This window comes from Rana temporaria, chromosome 5 (assembly GCF_905171775.1).
Source record: "Rana temporaria chromosome 5, aRanTem1.1, whole genome shotgun sequence".
Classification (NCBI taxonomy): domain Eukaryota; kingdom Metazoa; phylum Chordata; class Amphibia; order Anura; family Ranidae; genus Rana; species Rana temporaria.
This window is the reverse complement of record NC_053493.1, coordinates 277,737,376-277,757,225: the sequence shown is the minus strand read 5'-3', so window position 1 is coordinate 277,757,225 and position 19,850 is coordinate 277,737,376. Positions and strand designations below refer to the sequence as shown.

Here is a 19,850-nt window from a genome sequence, read left to right as displayed (position 1 = left end):
TGGGAGTTTGTCCCTTCAGAAATTTCCATTTGGAAAGTCTGAATCGGATGTTCGAAAGTTGTGTACACACTATATAAAAATTGTGCCTCGTACAGAATTGTACCCAGCTGCATTTTTTTTTTCATCATATGCTCAATTTGAAATCTTCCATTTTGTAGAAGGTTTACTTTATGTTTTAGGGATTTACTAAAGATTGTACTTAATCTTAAAGCCAAACCTCCACCCAAGCTTGTTTTAGTTTTGGATAGAGCAGTAAAGCCTTCACATTTCTCTTTCTTTGGGAGATTTCCTGTCCTGACAGTACATATAGGGAAATCTCTGATAGTAATACAAACCTGACATAAACTCTAACTTATAAGAAGTGTTGGATGGAGTTAGTCTTTAATATTAGGAAACAACTAAAATGTATCATTTATGACCAGCTTGGTCTGTGCAGTTTTCTTATGACTTTTTTTTATAGATTACTATAAATATGTGCAATTGTATAAAGATAATCTCTTTTATTTTATTAGGAATAAAATGGGTCGTGTTTATGCTAAACCAACCATTCATCCTCCTGAATTTTTTGCCTTATGGATACTTAACAATCTCATAAATATTGGCTGGCTCTTTCTGTGGGATAGAGAGTAAGTTTTTTTCTTAGAACATATAAAGTGTTACCTCAATAATAATGCATTGATATGTCACACAGTATTGTATACTAAAAGAAATCTATGGTCACATAGCATACACTCTTTTTTTTTAACATCAGCATTGTAAAAATAGAGACAATACAGTAATTTTGACAATCTAATATAAGCTTACTTGAAAAATCTCCTTTTATGTTATGAGTTTTTCCTGTCTGATGACTACATGTACCATGGTACCTTTCTGCCTGAAAGCAGTAATTCATGTACTGACTCCGCCTCCTGAAACTCCTCCTCTCACCAATTTAGAAGGCAGGCTCTGTAAAATGTGTGACACATAATTTAAAGCAGAGTTCCACCCAAAAGTTAAAGCTCCGCTGCCACATTTTGCACCTTTCGGGGCAGAGGGAATACCTCTCAAAACCAGGTAACAGCTCTCACATCCGGGTAAGATCGCTGCAATCGTTGTGCAGCGATTGACAACATTTCAGGTCCCTCCCCCTTTCCCCTGCTGCCTTCTGGGAGACATTTAGAAAGCACAGCGTGACTCAGCGCATGGCTCAGCGCATTCGCAGTAGGAAAAAGTCTGTAAAGCTACAAGGCTTCACTCCCTGTTTCCCTTAGCGAAGATGCCAGTGCCTGCACCCAGAGCCAATGGACGGATCCGCTTGGGGTGCCAACATCATGGGATCTCTGGACAGGTAAGTGTCCTTATATTAAAAGTCAGAAGTATTTGTAGATGCTGACATTAAAAAAAAATGTACAAGCTGGAACTCCCCTTCTGGAAATGTGTGGGAAAACTTCACAAACAAAGTTTACAAACTTCATGATCATTTTGTTCAGAAGTAGGTTAGAGATAATTGAAATGAAATGTGGAAATTAATATATGATTTTACATTTTGACTATAGATACACTTTAAGAAATATTATTTTCAGGTAAATTTAATGATGATGGAAAATATTGATTGATAGTATGATATGCATTTAAAGTGATTGTAAAGTATCTGTGTATTTTAATTATAATAAACATATTATAATTACCTGCTCTGTGCAATGGTTTTGCATAGAACAGCCCCAATCATCCTCTTCTCAGGTCCCCCATCGTCACTCCTGGCCCCTCCCCCTCCACCGAGTGCCCCCATAGCAAGCAGCTTGCTATATAGGTACTCCTGTATATTTGCTACCCTGCCTCACTCTGTGTGCTGTGCTTAGACTCAACCCCTGCTTCCTCGTCACTGGTCATGATTGACAGCAGCTAGAGCCAATGGGCAATATCTTAAAGTGACATTAAAGGTTCATTTAAAAAAAAATAACAAACATGTTATACTTACCTGCAATGGTTTTGCACAGAGCAGCCCCGATCCTCCTCTTTTTGGGTCCCTCGCTGACGCTCCTGGCTCCTCCTCTTCAACTAGTGCTCCCAATAGCAAGCCGCTGGCTCTGGGGGCACTGGTGCATGCTTGCTCCTGAGCCCTGCTCTATGTGTCCATAAGACACACAGAGCCGTGGCTCAACCCTGCTCTGCTCCCTCCTCATTGGCTCACTGGCTGTGATTGACATTAGCAGGAGCCAATGGCTCCCACTGCTGTCTCAGCCAATGAGAAATGAGAGACCCGAGAGAAGCTCAGCTCTCGTGCTCGTCGCTGGTTTGGGAGGGAGCTCAGGTAAGTATTGAGGGGGCTGGGGGGGGCTGCTGCACGCAGAAGTTTTTTTTTTACCTTCATGCATAGAATATATGAAGTTAAAGAATCTTGAGCCTTTAAAACCACTTTCATTTATCAGATGTTATTTTGAGCACATGAAAGGGTTGTGGAATATGCCAACAAAAATTCTCAGCCGGACCCTTGGTAACCACTGTTAGGTTCAACATATGCTACTGATAAGTGCTAAAGATATTCCAAATTTGAGAATTGTGATAGTCAGGTAAGGATGAGGCCCTATAAGTCTTTCTAGGGAACAATAATAGTCACTTCCAACATTTGTTGATTTTTTGTTAGCAGGTATCAATTGATCCCTTCTCTAGAAAAGAGGAACAAGTATAGCATAATGTCTGTGTACTGCCACACCACTTTCGCCAATCCAGGAATAAGGCTGTAAATAGTCTAGGCCATGGATCCTCAAACTATGGCCCTCCAGCTGTTGCAGAACTACACATCCCATGAGGCATTGTAAAACTCTGACATTCACAGACATGGCTGGGCATGATGGGAATTGTAGTTCAAGAAACAACTGGAGAGCCATAGTTTGAAGACCCATGGTCTAGGCATTCCAACAACAAGTGTGTTTGAGGATGGCCAGATATCTTTCTGCTTGTCCTTCTTAGTCGGAAATCTACCTGCCTGTGGTGGGCCTAATGCATTCTCCAAGTTAGAGCATAGTCTGAAATGTATTGGAAGTTAAAAGCTCAGGTCAAGGGTCTAATCGGTGTTCCATTTCTTTCTCAGACATACCCTTGTAAGTTTGCCCTAATATTATCTGTTCATACATTCATGACATAATAGAAGTGTGCATGGCTGGCATAAATTGTCCATTTCCTTACCCTTCGTTGCGTCAGGAGTATCACATGGTACCATCAGTGAATCCTCATTAGAAAGCTTCAGATAATTTCACAGAAAATTTACTATGCAGCCTCACACCACCCTGGTCTGGCAGTAATGGACAGTTTTTTCATTCAGCAGAGGTCACCTCCGAAGGCTTTAGTGGATAATAAATACTGTAGAGGTTAGATTTATCGTGGCATAGACATACGCTTTTTGATATTATAAGCTAATGCATCAGTCACATAGATCAGAGGCAAACTACTTTAGTTAAAGAAGACCTGTACTGAGAGAAATATGGAGGCTACAACTGTTGACCTTTCCTGCGGAAAATACTGGTTGCTAGTCATCCTAATGCAGTCACTGACTCAGGACCAGTGTGTGTATCAGGAGCTCTGATTTCACTCTGTGTTCACTTGCTCCATACTTTCCTCTATGTCAGAGATAAGGGCTAGGTTCACACAGTGCAAATTTCCCCTCCATTTTCCCTGCGAATTTCCTAAACAGCAGTTCAGCCGTGATTTTAGATGCGGTTTGGATGCAAATTTTTGGAGCCAGAGGCTACCGGCGTCTTTAACATTAGCTGGTTGTTAAGGAGCGGCTGCTGCGTCCCCAGTAACGGATGACCCGTCAGCTGTCAGCGGGGTTCCCTGCTGAAAGCTGAATGTAAAAAACCTATTGCCAGCAATAAAAAATCGTGAAAAATCGTGAACCTCCTCCCTCCTGACCCATACCAGGCCACATGCCCTCAACATTGGGGGCTCCCAAGCACCTTGTCCCTATGTTGATTGGGAGGAAGGCCTCTTTCCCACAACCCTGGCCGATAGCTGTGGGGGTCTGCGGGCAAGGGGCTTATCGGGATCTGAAAGTCCCCTTTAACAAGGGGGCCCCCAGATCCCACCCCCTCTCCCATATGAATGAGTAGGGGTACATTGTACCCCTACTCATTCACCAAAAAAAATGTCATAAAGAAATAAACACAGGCATATTATTGACGATTCCTTTATTAAAAATTAAGAAAAAATGTCCCCTGGTGTAGAGCTATTGTTAATCATGGCACCCGCTGCCACCACCGGCCTGAAGAAAAGAAAAACAAACTGTTCTTGCTGAGGGCTCCCATTGTCTGCCTGCTCCAGTGTATGATAGTTCCTAAATAGCTAAGGGAGGGGACCACCATGCGACATCACCTGGTGGCACCGCCCCCCTTTGACATCACCAACCCAGCATGCAGCACTTTAATAGTTTTATAACACCACTTAAGAGCCAGATGCCTGCTTTTGCCAGGGCTGAGGGCTCTTGAGAAGAGTACTGAGGCAGTACTAGGGTTGCCACCTGTCTTTGATTTACCCAAACAGTCTGGGTTTTGAATCATGTGTCTGGGTTTCAGTCCACCCGGACACATTGTTCAGACAGGAATGTGGCTCAGAACAGGGCTAGACAGAAGGATGAGGGGGCACTATGTGTGCCACATTAATATTATTTGGAGTGCTCAAAGGTGTCCCAGGTCTGTTACAATCATTTAGTGTATACTAAAACGAAAAAATTAAGAAAAAGTGTCAACCCTGACCACCCCCCCCCCCCAACCTTCCAGCCATGATCTGCTACTGGGTCTAAAATAAGGTATACATACCTCTCAACTTTTTGAGATGGAAATGAGGGACACCTATCAGCAGAAGTATGTAGGCATAGGACACGCCCCCTTAAAGGAGAATTATACAATAAATAATTAGTTAAACACACAAGTCCTTTTTTTTACCACTACTATTATATACCTTTATGCTGGGTTTTGACATTTACAAATGCAGCAATTTAGAAATTGGATGAAAGATTTAGCACTGGAAAACACGTTTTGGAAGATAAAAAGTGCATTTTATATATAACTCTAAAGATCAGATCAAAATGAGGGACAAATGAGGAGGAAAGAGGGACAGAGGGACTTCTGTTCCAAATCAGAGACAGTCATTCGAGATCAGGGAAAGTTGGGACCCACGTGGAAGAAAAAATATATTTTAAATATATTTAAAAAAAAAACATTCTTAATATATTTTTCCCAAATATATTGACATATATTTGAAATACTACAATTTTGGCCATATTCAATATATTTATGAATATATTATTGAATATATGCCTTTAGAAAATATATTAAAATTATATTTTTGGAATGCATTTACAAATATAATGTAAAAATATATGTTAAAATTACTTTTTATGTGTTCAAAAAATCTGAAGAATATATTTAAAAAATATATTTTCCAATATATGTCTTTGGAAAATACATTTAAATTATATTTTTGGAATGCATTTCCAAGTATAATTAAAAAAATATGTTTAAATGCATTTTTTTTAGATGTTCAAAAATATATGGAAAATATATTTAAAATAAATATATTTTCAAATATATGCCTTTGGAAAATATATTTTAATTTAGATTTTTTGAATACAAATACATACTGTATGTAGCGCTCACCCCCGAAGGAGCCGCTGATTAGTTTGGGATCGGCTTACTGAGTTACCTTCTTGACTTGGTCTAGGGGTGATTTCTGTTAGTGTGAATAAAGAGCAAGTGTCCAGACATCAATTCAGTTTTCAATGCTTTATTCCAAGGCCCAACACGGCCAACATCAACATGGCACACGACAGAGAAAGGTTGATGAGCGTAGAGAAACTTTAGTATCAGGCCTTGGATATGAAGAGAGAGCAAGCCTGCTCTCAGCAATGATATAGGGTGGGTAATCAGGGTGCCCCAGATATATCCCCCTCCCAGCATGCCCAACGAGGGAAGAACTCCTCTGATTGGCTGCTGGGAAAAGGTGGGTCCGTCAGAACCCCTCTAGCACCAACTGCCGCCCAGGGGTGATAACATACCCCTGGAGCGCAGACTGACCTACAGGACCGATTCTGAAGTGGGCAGCAGCCTGAGTTTCCATAAATCATGAATGGGAGTAAAACTAACCCTTCCATTCCCCACTAACTCTAGTGTAGCGCCCGCACTGAAAGTAAGGGGGGCGCTACACATATATTGGAAATATATTTTTCTTCCATATGGGGAGCTATGGGTATATCATGAAAACACACAGGTTTTATTTCAACATTTTAATGTTCCCAGACCAGGGGGTAAGCAAAGAAAGGTTAGGATCTGTTCTTGCTCAGAAATTGTTAGCAAGAAGGATGAGAGTACAATTGTTTAGGATAGAGTATGATGCATGAATCACATCCTTTCTATTGTCTAATAAAAATGCATTGAATGGTTGGCATGCTTATTCATTCATACACCTATCAGCCCTTACCAATTAGACATTTGCTCCAAATCCCTGCAAGGAACTTCTGCATATTGTATTACATGCTTATATCTGTGAAGTCTTTGCTACACAAATGTTTAGTTCACAAGAAACGAGGAGCTCTAGACACATCCTATCTGACTAATATACAATGCATCCAGATTGTATTTCTATGCAATCCATTCAGAGCAGATTACTTCAATGAACTGCACAAATAGCTCATATCATTTGCAGAGATAAAAATGAATTGTTCTGTGTTTAAATAAAAGCTGGAGTTGAATAGACCTCTCGGTGCTTGCTGCTGCTTGAAAATAGCTGTATATTCTCTTGCAGCAGTAATTTCACTGGAGGAGCAGTATGGAAGTCCTGGTTATCTAGGCCTTACAGGGTAAACCATAATATATGTTTTAGGTATTCTAAAAGACGGGAAACCATTTGATCTGGAAAGAAAAACACAATTATGTACTATGACGCAAACATGTACCGCATATGACAATTGCTTTAAATCAGTGGTTCTCAACCTGGGGTCGGGACCCCCTCGAGGGTCAAATGACAATTTGCCAGGGGTCACCGAATCCTGGGATGTTCCTAAAGCCCGAACCGCTCTTCCAGCCTTTTTGGGGCCGCCCAGCTGGGCTGTTCCTGGAGCCCACGGCTGCCCACTCAGCCTCTTCGCCGGCCACCAATTTGGTTCACGGCATGGGTGAGGGGCAGAGGAACTGGTGAGAAATGTAAAGTGGGAGGGGCTGGAGGAGACCCCACCTCCCGATTGAGGCATAGGTGTCACTGATGCGAGACACCACAAAGCTGGAGACACAGTGAAGCCAGAGACACAGTGAGTAACACTACCTGTGATTAGAGTTGCCATTAAAAGTCCCCATAGGGAGAGAAAGAATAAGAGAAAGAACAAGAAATATGGCTAGCGAGAGTGATGTAAGAAAAAAAAGGTATAGGGAAAGAAAGAAGAACAAGGAGAGAGTGGTACATCCCAAAAATGTACCATAAGGGGTTTTATTATTGTACGAGTTGAATGGACTATGGGAGCGCTAAATGTCCGTGGGTTAGGGCGCAAATTACTTGTTTTGCCTTTGATGCCGACTACGAAGATAAGTTTACTGTTAGGGGGTCCCTACAACCTGGGGAATTTTATCAAGGAGTCACGGCACTAGAAAGGTTGAGAACCACTGCTTTAAACGGACTACTCATCAACACAATAGATAGCATGTACACTGAGAAACTGCCATCTGCAACATGGAAGGGTGTTGTCACATACCTGGAAAAGGAAGTCTGAAGTGGAGAGGAAGGCGATCCCTTTCATCTCTGGCTCAGTACCCCTGATAAGGTAACAGGAAGTACAAGAGCCTGGTGGTTGCAGATGAGAGGTCTGTGTGCACTTGGATGCAGACTTTGACGTGACACAGGGCAGCTGGTGCAGTAGGCTGGATGATGGTCAGCAGGCACTTGGCGGCTGGCAGGTCACAGGCAGCAAGCACTCGGGCAGGTGGCAAACAGCAGGTATTAAGCAGGCTGCAGGGTTGGCCCCCAAGGGCTGGACACATAGCACAGTCAGGCAAGCTGGGTCAGTAACCACCAGACACGTCAGGTACAGAGCAGCAGGCAGAAGAATAATCGGGTTCAGGCTGGAATTGGCAATGGTAAGCAGATAGTCAAAAGGATCAGGCAGGGACGTGGTCAAAGAGCAAGCCAGGGGTCGGTTCAGGCAGAGATCAAGCGTGGTCAGATGAAATAGCAGAACGGCAACAGGAGATCAAGCACAGTCACAGGTAGCAGAACGTTGTAGACCATAAGTCAAGGTCCTAGTGCAGCAGAGGTGTTTAAATAGCCCACTTGGCGCCAATCCAGTGGCAGTCGTGCATGCCGACGTGCAACAGGAATTTTCTGTTCACGCATGTTAATGCGCCTATGCACATTGGTTCTTTGCTGACAATAGATTTGGCTAATAGGTATTTGCCATCTGCACATAACTATGCGCCTGGGTATATTTTGTCTTTCCTGACAGGTGTAGGTAAAAATCACAGAGACCCATAGTAAAACATTAATGGGGTCCTAATCAGTGGCAGGTAATGCATTTCTATTTACATCCCTTTAACACTGGTGGTCAGCGATGGGAAAACTAAAATGGCCCCCTATAAAAACATATAAACTTGCCTTAAAGCAGAACTCCAGCACTTATAAAAATCTGCTTTCTTAGAAGGTGTTAAGTCCAACAAAGTGTATACCACCTCGTGGATTTTTCTCTTTTATTTTACTATTTTTATTTTTTACTGAGCTCCAGGAGTACAGCTATTGCTATACTTTTGGCACTCCAAAACTTGACCTTACGGTATTTGATACAGCAGCTGCAGAGTCATTTTCATCCATGTTGCCTGCCCTTCCTCTCCTCTTGCCCAATCACAGAACGCTTTGTTTTATGTGGATGCAAATAAAGAATTCTGTGATTGGACAGCGGAAGGAAGGGGCTTGGCTGTAAGGCTGCTGTGTCTGTGTATGTTTTTAGTCGAGAAAACTGTCATGGATCTTGACGAGAAAAAAAGAGAACATATTCTCTTTTTTTCTCGTCTGGAGTCTCAATTTCCTCGTCGTGTTTCTCGTCGGGCTGGTTTACGACGAGAAACACGTTTGTGTGTATGCTTAGAAACCCGCGCATGCTTACAATAATGTATGAGACGGGAGCGCACCTTCGGTAAAAGTAGCGTTCGTAATGGAGATAGCACATTCGTCACACTGTAACAAACTGAAAAGCGCAAATCATCTCTTACCAAACTTTTGCTTAACACGCAGTAACAAGAGATTAGCAAAAGCAGCCCCAAGGGTTGTGCCAGTGGAATCGAACTTCCCCTTTATAGTGTCGTCATACGTGTTGTACGTCATCGCGTTTGAGATTCTCACTCTTTTTAATATGGCATATATCCTGGGAGATATTGTAAATAAATATCCCATTTTAAGTAATCCAAGACATATTCTTAATGTCCATTATTTTCTTGGTCACCCTGCGCCCAAAAGTGACTACCATTGCACTCAGTTTCTCCAGTCTGCCAGTAGATGAGCCAATAACTGAGCTCATGTTTAAGTGAACCAAGAGGGAAGAGGTGATGGGAATTCCATTGATTCCTACTACAGTGTATGGCTAGGGCTACACTGAACAGTAAACCTCTTTACTACTAAGAAACTACTCATTAGCAGTCATTTCATAACAACACACCAATTTGATCCTAAGACAACTGTTGATGAGTAGATAAAACTCTAAGTAGCAAAGAGAATTACTCGCAGGGTAGCCCTGGCCTTACTGTGCCTGTGCAGTAGTGAATATGACCTGCTGCCACAGAGGTTGTAAATACTGATGACCAGGCAGAACATGTCAGCAAAGAGGAAATGATGCCATGACCTGAGTTCTGTACGGCCTCTCGTTTTTTACTTATGTGGGAGTGGAAGTCTTCGTTTGGAGGCCACACTCTAGAAAATATGGTTACTCACCAAGCATACATAGTTACAGATAGTAATATTTCTTAAGCCTCTTTGTGTGATAAGCATCCTTATGAAATACCACAACCATGTAACCTGTTTTTCTTTGTTTTCTTGCTTACCTTTAGGCTTCTCATATTTAGCAATATCTTTCTGGCTTTAATCCCGATCACTTGCTTCTTGATGCTTCACATATCCTACAGGAGATGTTATCGGTATAGGGCCTGGATGTTAGAGCACCAACGTTTTGATCTGTGGTGTATAAGAATTTTGGTAAGAGCAGAAACGTTCATTATATATATAAACCCTTTAAATGAAAAAAAAAAAAGATCTGTGCCTTTGACTTTGTGTACCCATGGTTCTACTTCTTTGTGGCAGCACAGTTCTTTGGCATAAGAAACATTATTGTATTATCTTTAGATTTTGCCAACACAACTGTGTTGTATGAAAACCTACTGGATAGGATAGAAATATAATGGAATATTAGGTATATCATCATGCTACTTAGTTATGGTTCCGTCTAAGGTTGTAACCTGTGTGGCCAGCTTTCTGTTAGGTCAAAAATGGTCCCTAATACTGAAATAACATATTAAACATACTATGATTCATACAACATAAATAGGTTCCAGGCTTAAAGCAGTATTAAACCCAAAAACTTAAATTTTGCATATTGTAGCTTACCAATCCTTAAAGTTGAGGTCCAGTTGTTTTTGTGTTTATGAAAAGTCAGCAGTTACAAGTGTAGCTGCTGACTTTAAATAAACACACACTCGCCTGTCCCACGGTCCAGTGATGTGCCCGTCCGAACCCTTGGTTCTCTCCCTCTCCTCTCGCCAGCACCAGCATTACAACTGTGGGCACCAGGCTGTGACAGCTTGCGGCTTCACAGCCAGGTGCGCACTGTGCATATGCGAGTCGTGCTGCGCCTCCCTAATGGTTGGGCAATCTTCTGGGACCTGTGAGGTGTCCCAGAAGGTTGCAGGGAGGAAGGGGGAGAGGAGAATTTCCACTCGGATCGCCTAGGTAGTCCAAACTTAAATGGGAGAGCATACTTGTCAAAACTAGGTACCCGCTCCCCCCCTAAAAAAAGACATGACAAATGTGGCATAGGAGGGGAGGAGGAGTGCTTAAAGTGGAACTTCCCCTTTTGGGTGAAGCTTCGCTTTAAGGTCAGTTTCACAGGGGCTTCAGCTTGTATAAGAGAACAGCAAACTTTGACAAAGAATGTGCAGAGCTTTCAGCAAGCTTTGACAAAGAATGTGCTTTGAAGCTTTGAAGACACTTTTAAAATAATTTGTAAATAGGCTGTTCACTTTTCAAGGGAATTTTCCCCTAGCTTAGTAAATGTGGTACAATTTCCAAACAAACAATATTTTTGGTTGCACATGAATGGATGATGGAAGTCAGTTGAGCTTCACCTCATTCATAAAGCTAGGGGAAAATTCACTTTCAAAGTGAAAGCCTTTAGTTAATCAACCCCCGAGTCTCAAAATGTATAAACTATGCTAATGTTTTCCTTATTTTGCATCCCTCATCTAACTACCCATGAATAGTTGTGACTAAACTCAGCAAGAGAACTGTAGGGCTAAGGGGTCCAGGTTGTTTAGAGTCGGAAGACTCTTTACAGCTCAGGAAATATTAAGCCATCTCTTTTTCTCTCTTGCTTGGTGGCAACCAGTAACGTTCCTTTTTGTTCCAATATATACAATAAATAGTCAACTAGATCCTGCATTTTTGTTTGCTAAATGTATACCTAATTGGACCAGGCAAAGGTTAAAGGGGTTTTCCACCCATTTTTTAAGTGTATTAAAAGTCAGCAGCTACAAAAAGTGTAGCTGCTGGCTTTTAATAAACAGACACTTACCTGCTCCACGTCTCCAGCGTCACGCCGGCCGGGGCTCCGCTCCTCGCCCCCCCTTGCCGGCTGGCATCTTCATTCCTAGTGTGGGCACCCGGCAGTGACAGCTTTCGGCTTCACGGCCGGGAACCCACTGCACAAGCACGAGCTGCACTGCGCATGCACGAGCGGCGTGGCGCTGTCCGATTGGACAGGCGCTCGCCTACAGGGGGGGGCTGTGAAAAGGCGATTAAGCTAATCTCCTTTCCAGCCCCTCGGCGGAAGGAGGAAGTGGGACAGGAAGTCCCCTTCTCCTGAAGCCCCCACTCCCCCCCCAAAAAAAATTCCATGCCAAATGTGGCATGTAAGGGGGCGAGGAGTGGGTTAAGCGGAAGTTCCATTTTTAGGTGGTACTCCGCTTTAAGTACCCAAATCAGGAAGTACCGGTGTAGCATGAAAATCACTATCCCGTGTCTGAAACCAGCGCATGCGCAGTAGCGCCAGGGGGTAGCGTCTTACACGGGATAGTGATTTTCATGCTACACCGGTAATTAGTAACTTAAACAAAAAACAACCAACTCATATGTGCATACATACACTACTATGGTGTCTAATGAAATTCTTATGATGAATAGAATAGTAACAGTTATTTTATTTTTTTCTAGGTACATAATGGATTGGCAACCTATGCAACATGGACATCCATTGCAACGATTATCAATTTCGGATTGGTACTCAAGTATAACGTTCACGTACCGGATCCTGATGTCAGCACCATTGTTCTTTCCCTTCTTTTCTTTGCTGTCTTATTCTGGTAAGAGTCTTATTAGATTTAGATTCATGGAGTTGTTGGTATTTGGTCACATCTTTATCCAGTGGTGCTAGTGCAAATTTGGAAAAACTATACTTCTATATTGTATAGAAAAATAGTCTACAAGGCAAACTTGTATTAGTTGGAGGAAATAGGGAAGCACTACACTGACCTCTTGTGGCAATGAGCTGAATGAGCAGTGATCTCAGCTCAGTGTCTGTCCTTGAATCTATTACAAAGCACCACAAGTTGTGCAGCCAGCTCAGAGTCATTTTGGCATAATATGCATAGCAACATTGTTCCATTTAGTAATATTAAACCCTTTGTGTTTTTTAGTTTATCACATTTGTCTATTACACATTACCCCATTTAGTTTATCACATTGCGTATTCCCCATTAAACTATTTTGAAAAGTCTTATGCCGCGTACGCACGGTCGTTTTTTGTCTTGTAAAAAACGTCGTTTTTTATCATGATAAAAAACGACGTTTTTCAAACTTCATTTTAAAAAACGACGTTGCCTACACACCATCGTTTTTTCAAAATGCTTTAGCAAAACGCGGTTACGTACAACACATACGACGGCACTCTGTTCCATTCAAGCTGGCGTCATAACTTGCTTCTGAGCATGCGCGGGTTTAAAAACGTTGTTTTAAACGTCCTTTTAAGCCCACACACGGTCATTTTTTATGACACAAAAAACGACGTTTTGAAAAACGACATAAAAAATTGAAGCATGTTCGAATTTTTTTCAGAAGACATAGAACAACGTCTTCCCCACACACGGTCATTTTAAATGACGTTTTTAAAAATGACTTTTTTTTCATCACAAAAAACGACCGTGCGTTCACGGCATTAGCCCAGCACTTTTTACAACTTTTAATGCTGTTGTCCAGACCGTTTTCATCAGACGAACCGATCGTGTGTACGCGGCATTAGGTTCTCTAACAAACTTCTGAGGGCTTCACAGAACAGCTGTATTTATACTGAGATTAAATTACACACAAGTGGAATCTATTTACTAATTAGGTGACTTCTTAAGGCAATTGGTTCCACTAGATTTTAGTTATTTAAAAAAAAAAATACGGGGTGTACATGGGGGGTGGATTTCAAGAAATGCAAGAGCCAGCAGCACAAGATTAATAGTATTGTCCCTTGTGCTGTTTTTTTTGTTTGTTTTTTTTACTGAACTTAGACTTTTACAGTGAACAGTGCAGCCTTAAACCAGTCTGTTAGCTTGGAGAAGGGGAGGAGATGAGTAGCAGGGGGGTGCCTTGCCATCCTAGGCTAAGGGGCTTTGTGTTTGTATTGATGAACACACTGTAGAGAGACACAACTCTAGCCCCTGCATGCAAGTGTGGCTTCATAAGATGGTGCCAGAGAAAAGAAGCTATCCTGAAACAGGAAAACTGAGGCAGTGATCATGGCACCAGCTTAACCACTTTCCTACTGGGCACTTTGACCCCCTTCCTGCTCAGGCCAATTTTCAGCTTCATACTTTGATTCACAATTGCGCGGTTGTGCAAAAATGTACCCATATGAATTTTTTATACTTTTTTTCACACAAACAGACCTTTTTTGGTGGTATCTAATCACTGCTGTTTTTTTTTTTTGCTAAACAAATTAAAAAAGACAGAAAATCTAAAAAAATTCTCCTTCACTGATGTGTGCTGATAAGGCTGAACTGATGGGCACTGATAGGTTGCACTGATCAGGCGGCACTGATGAGGAGGCACTGAAAAGGCTACATTGATATGTGGCATTGATGGGCACCTATAGGCAGCACAGATAAGCACTGATGAGCACTAATAGGTGGCACTAAAGGGCACTGATAGGCTGTACTGATAAGCGCCACTGATGAGGAGGCACTGATGGGTACTGATAGGCAGGACTGATGGGCACTGATTGGCACATATTGGGAAACAGATAATCAGGACAATGAAGATAAGGGTGCTGATTATTAGTGTAGATGTCCCCTGTCACCAGTAAGTTATGAAATCAGCTGCTGAAAGTACTTAACCACTTAACGCCCGCCCACTGTATATATACGTCCTCTTTTTAAAGGTGGATATCTCTGTAACGGCAGCAGCTGCTGCCACAACCTAGGTATCCATCTTTTTAGTGGGCGGGCCTGTAAACGATAACGGCGGTCTCCGCGGCGGATTCGCCGCGAGATCGCCGTTATCTGTGGCGGGAGAGAGTCCCCCCCTCCCGCCGCTCTCCCGCGCCCTCCGCCGCTTACCGGAGCCGTCGGTAGCGGCGGAGGAGATCGGGTGCTGCTGCCTGATGTGTGAGGACTTGAGTGAGGGGAAGATGGCCCCCACCCATCCTCACAGCTCTGCTGGGCGGAAGTGACGTCAAAACGTCAGTCCCGCCCAGCCTCTTAAAGAGAAAATTTTTTTGTTGTCATTTTTTAAATGACAAATTTTCCTTTTTTTTTTTTTTTTTCTTGCATTTTAGTCTAAATATGAGATCTGAGGTCTTTTTGACCCCAGATCTCATATTTAAGAGGACCTGTCATGCTTTTTTTCTATTACAAGGGATGTTTACATTCCTTGTAATAGGAATAAAAGTGATATTTTTTTTTTATTATTTCAGTGTAAAAAAAAATAAAATCAATAAAAAGAAATAAGAAAACAAAAAAAAATTGTTTTAAAGCAGCCCGCCCCGACGAGCTCGCGCGCAGAAGCGAACGCATACGCGAGTAGCGCCCGCATATGAAAACGTGTTCAAACCACACAAGTGAGGTATCGCCGCGATTGTTAGAGCGAGAGCAATAATTCTAGCCCTGGAGCTACTCTGTAGCTCAAAAAATGCAACCTATAGCATTTTTTAAACGTCGCCTCTCGAGATTTTTAAGGGTAAAAGTTTGACGCCATGCCACAAGCGGGCGCAATTTTAAAGAGTGACATGTTGGGTATCATTTTACTCGGCGTAACATTATCTTTCACATTATATAAAAAAATTGGGCCAAATTTATTGTTGTCTTATTTTTTAATTAAAAAAAGTGAATTTTTTCCAAAAAAAGTGCGCTTGTAAGACCGCTGTGCAAATACGGTGTTACAAAATGTATTGCGATGACCGTCATTTTATTCTCTAGGGTGTTATAAAAAATATATATAATGTTTGGAGGTTTTAAGTAATTTTCTAGCAAAAAAAAATGTTTTAGTCTTGTAAACACCGAATCTGAAAAACACCTTCTGTCCTTAAGTGGTTAAACTGAGGGTTTAATATTACTTTAATTCCAATAGCAAATTCTGCAGATATAAAGTAAGTGCTGCATCTAGCAGCTGACAGAGTAGGCTGTTAACTCTGTCTGCTTATGCTTTTGGCTACCAGATGCAGCTATAATACTGTATATACGGTAATCAGAGTCTGCCACAGAAAAGCTTTAAGTTTCATTGTTTCCTTAGGTCCATACTGTTTTCACCTTTGTATATAGGCTTACATATCATACTGTTACAGTGTACAAATATTTCTATGTTCTATTTCACAGGTTCTTGATGGAAACATTTATTTTTGAAAAATATGTGCGCTATACATTTACAATTTACCCAGTAGCAATTATTGCTTCAGTTGGAGTCTTTGTTGGGGGAGAAGAGTCTTCGAAATTGACAGATAATGATGTAATAAATGGTGAGTTACCTATCACTTACCCATATATGTTTCATGTACTGTAGTCGAGTTTATAAACTTTCCACATGTTAGGTGCTAATGTGAAGTGTGTTACATTACATTTCTAAGTTCGAAGGTAATTTGTCACACTACAGGGTTGAAGAGTATGCTAAGATACTGTGGAAATGTACATCCATACTGCTATTGCCTGGTATTCAGTAGTGGGAAATTACCAATTATGGCTCTTTTCATTTTAACCTCTTGCAATTTTATACAAAAAAAAACAGCCCTCATAAATCCTCTAGACTCTGCTCTGTGGTTGGACACTACAGAGAAGTATTCCTTATAACTACCAAACTGGGCATCCATTGACATTTTGAACATCCTCTATCAGCTTTTAAAGCGAATCTGTGGCCAGACTATTGAGTGTTTGCACATTCCTAATACGCAGTACTTTAATTCTGGACCCCTTGCTGACCTCTGTACTTGCAGGCACTCTGGAGCAACTCATCCCTAAAATTGACAGAAGAAGTACTAACACTGTTTACTTAGGTAGCTCACCTAAACCTCTTACCTCCCAGAGCTCTTGCTCTGTGTTAGGCTAGGTTCACATTTCTTTGGCTGGGGAACACATGCAAAATTGTACGCGTTTACAACCTGAAGACAAATGCACTGCACTTTAGCAGACCTGTTGTGTGTCCTTACTTCTTAACGGCACCCCACGCATCAGAACCTGCGGCACATTTTTGCATGCACCATGCAGCTTGGTACAGCACAATTTAAACAAAAGGGTTTGGGACTTCCTTCTCCATGTTTCTGGCTGGTAGGGCAGCCCATTAAAATGAAGGGTTTGCCCAACCTGCAACAAGCGGACACGCTCACACAGATCTGAATAAAGCCTTAAAATTAAAGAATAGAGGACTGTAAGGCCACTAAAATACAGCTGGGGAAACATATGCTGAGCTGCTATGGGAAAATTTCAATGACTTCATTGTTTCTGCTCTGCAGCTGCAGAGATCAGTATACATATCACATAGTGGGTAACAAAGTGGGAAAATATAAAACGGTTTAAAAAGAGTGCATTAGTTTAAAAAGAGTGCATTAGTTATATGATTATTGGGATTATGAACCCAAATATGTTAATGAATATAACAAAATGGAAATGTGAGCCCAATTTCTAATATATTCAATATTGTAAGGTCTGGCAGGAAAATATATATATTTGTAAATACAGTATTTGTATTGGCTATTGTAGAATCTGTGGGCCGGATTCAGAAAGAAGATACGACGGCGTATCTCCTGATACGCCGTCGAATCTCTGAGCTATAGCAGGGGTAAGTGCGGCGTATCCTATGTTAAGTATGGCCGTCATTCCCGTGCCGAGTTTTGAATTTTTTACGTCGTTTGCGTAAGTCATTCGCGAATACGGCCGGACGTAATTTACGTTAACGTCGAAACCAATGATGTCCTTGCGACGTCATTTGGAGCAATTTACGCTGGGAAAATTTGCGGACGGCGCATGTGCTGTTCGATCGGCGCGGGGACGCGCCTGATTTGAATAGTACACGCCCCCTAGCCGCGGAATTTGAATTCCGCCGGAGGATTTACGATATGCCGCCGCAACTTTAGAGGCAAGTGCTTTCTGAATAAAGCACTTGCTTCAAAAAATAGCGGCGGCGTAACGTAAATCAGATCTGAATCTAGCCCCATGTATTTAAGATCCAAACGGGACGAAATACCCTACTTTTATTTTTATATTTTCAAGTATTAATAACTCATTTGTGTTAACAAAACCTATAAGGACCTAGTCCTTTGCCTAAAATGTCAATGATTGTTTTTATATACAGTATTTAATCATTGTCAATGACTGCTAATGCTAATATTATTTATTTTTTGCAGTTGTGATCATTGCAGCCGGCTCTGTTTTTTGCCTCTTGCGGTTTGCTTTGCTCTTCTCTTGTGATAAGTTGAGACCCTTGATCTCAGAAAACAAGGTTGACCTCTCCAAAGAATTCCATGTAAATACATCACAAACCAATGGTCATGTCAATCCCATGGATATGGAAAGAGATGAGCTATGAGAATCCATAACACATAGACCTTTGAGAAGAGAAAGAGGGATGCATGAAGTACCAGTACCCATGACAAGCAGCAATCTGATTGCCTACTTTACACGGCTGTACAGTACATTGCATTGATGTATTAAAATTAACCTTTGCTCAGATCATATACATTAAAGTATTTGCATTAAAAGCACATTAAAACAAGTCTTCCTTCACCTCAGTAGCTTTAGGCATTGTGCAGAAATTCATGTTTACACCAAAGGCACTTCAATCACAACCCCTCCCCCCTTCAGTTATTATGGAAGCAGAATGGAAGGAATAACAGACTAATTCCTGTGATCTTTGAGGATCTTTGAGAATGAATTTCTTCAGTACATGCAGCTAGAGAGGTCAAGGATGAGTTGCTTTAAAGCCCTTTTAATGCATGTTAAATTGATGTAAAACCAATAATGTCCATAGTCTGGGCCCAGGTTTCTCTTAAATAAGCCCAAAGGGCTTTGTACATAGCACTATTTGTTTTCAATATTCTTATTAATTACAATACCCAGACATTTGTCAGTACTTATCATGAATAAATCTATTATAATAAATGAGCTTTACTGATGCCATTGTTATTATATACAGTATGTATGCTTATGTTCAGATCTACTTATGTTTTGATAGTATTGAAATCAATGTTATTAGAGGTGTAACATATTTATTTTATTTAAAGAAAAAATAAAGCCTTCACTTCTTTCTGAGATATTGCTGTTGTTAAATACTGTTCATACGCATCAAAGGACACATTACAAACAAAGGTTACCTTTACATTAATATGAATATTTTTCACTGTCAAATAGAAACAAAAAACTTTGACCACTGATTACTATTTGCTTAAAAACTGTGGTCCAGATAAATACATCACTAAATAAAATGTTATTAAATGTTAATAATGTATGTTACTGTCAATAACATACATTATTATTATTATAATACAGGATTTATATAGAGCCAACACTTTGCACAGTGCTTAACAACATATGGACAGAAAGTACAGTTATAATACAGTTCAATACAGGAAGAATCATTACAACAGCTTACAATCTAAAAGGGAGGGTGAAATTATACCAGTTATTAAAGTGTTACTAAACCCACAGCAGTAAAATCAGTCTGTATATGTAGTAAAGCATGCTTGTTATACTCACTATGGAATCTAAGGGGTTAATCCTCTGCATTTTGTATAAAGGCTGTGTGATCCTGTCTTCTCTGATCCTCCTCTTCTTTAACTGAGTCCAACCCATCTCGTGATAGAGCAGAGCATTTAGGAGTCAGGCTGCACATGCTCAGATCGGTGTGTATTGCTAGAGAGTGCGACGAGCCAGAACCGCAGGGGAACACGTGAGGTGCACGGTGGGCCGATGAGAGACAGCAATAATACAGTTCATCGGTTTACTCACGGTTAGCAGAAAGCCTCCCTGGGCCGGTCGCACAGTGAAAGGGAAGACAGCACGAAATCCTCCGGGGCACGCTCTGCGATAGGGAAACGCCAGCCAAGATGGTGGTTGAGGTGCCCGTGATGACAGGGGTGTTTAGAGTGCTTGTGGCGGCTGGGTCCCTTG

General features: G+C 41.3%; 1 protein-coding gene across 1 annotated transcript in view; it reads left to right on the top strand.

Annotated features, from left to right (window-relative positions):
- The window catches only part of LOC120940821, a 28,670-nt gene extending 9,676 nt beyond the window's left edge, over positions 1-18,994 (top strand). Inside the window, exons 3-7 of the mRNA XM_040353892.1 lie at positions 513-626; positions 10,056-10,200; positions 12,430-12,578; positions 16,071-16,210; positions 18,089-18,994. Of these exons, the coding sequence (XP_040209826.1) occupies positions 513-626; positions 10,056-10,200; positions 12,430-12,578; positions 16,071-16,210; positions 18,089-18,270 (730 nt within the window). The 3' untranslated portion in view covers positions 18,271-18,994. The remainder of the gene's footprint in view (positions 1-512; positions 627-10,055; positions 10,201-12,429; positions 12,579-16,070; positions 16,211-18,088) is intronic.
- Positions 18,995-19,850: the final 856 nt, after the last annotated feature.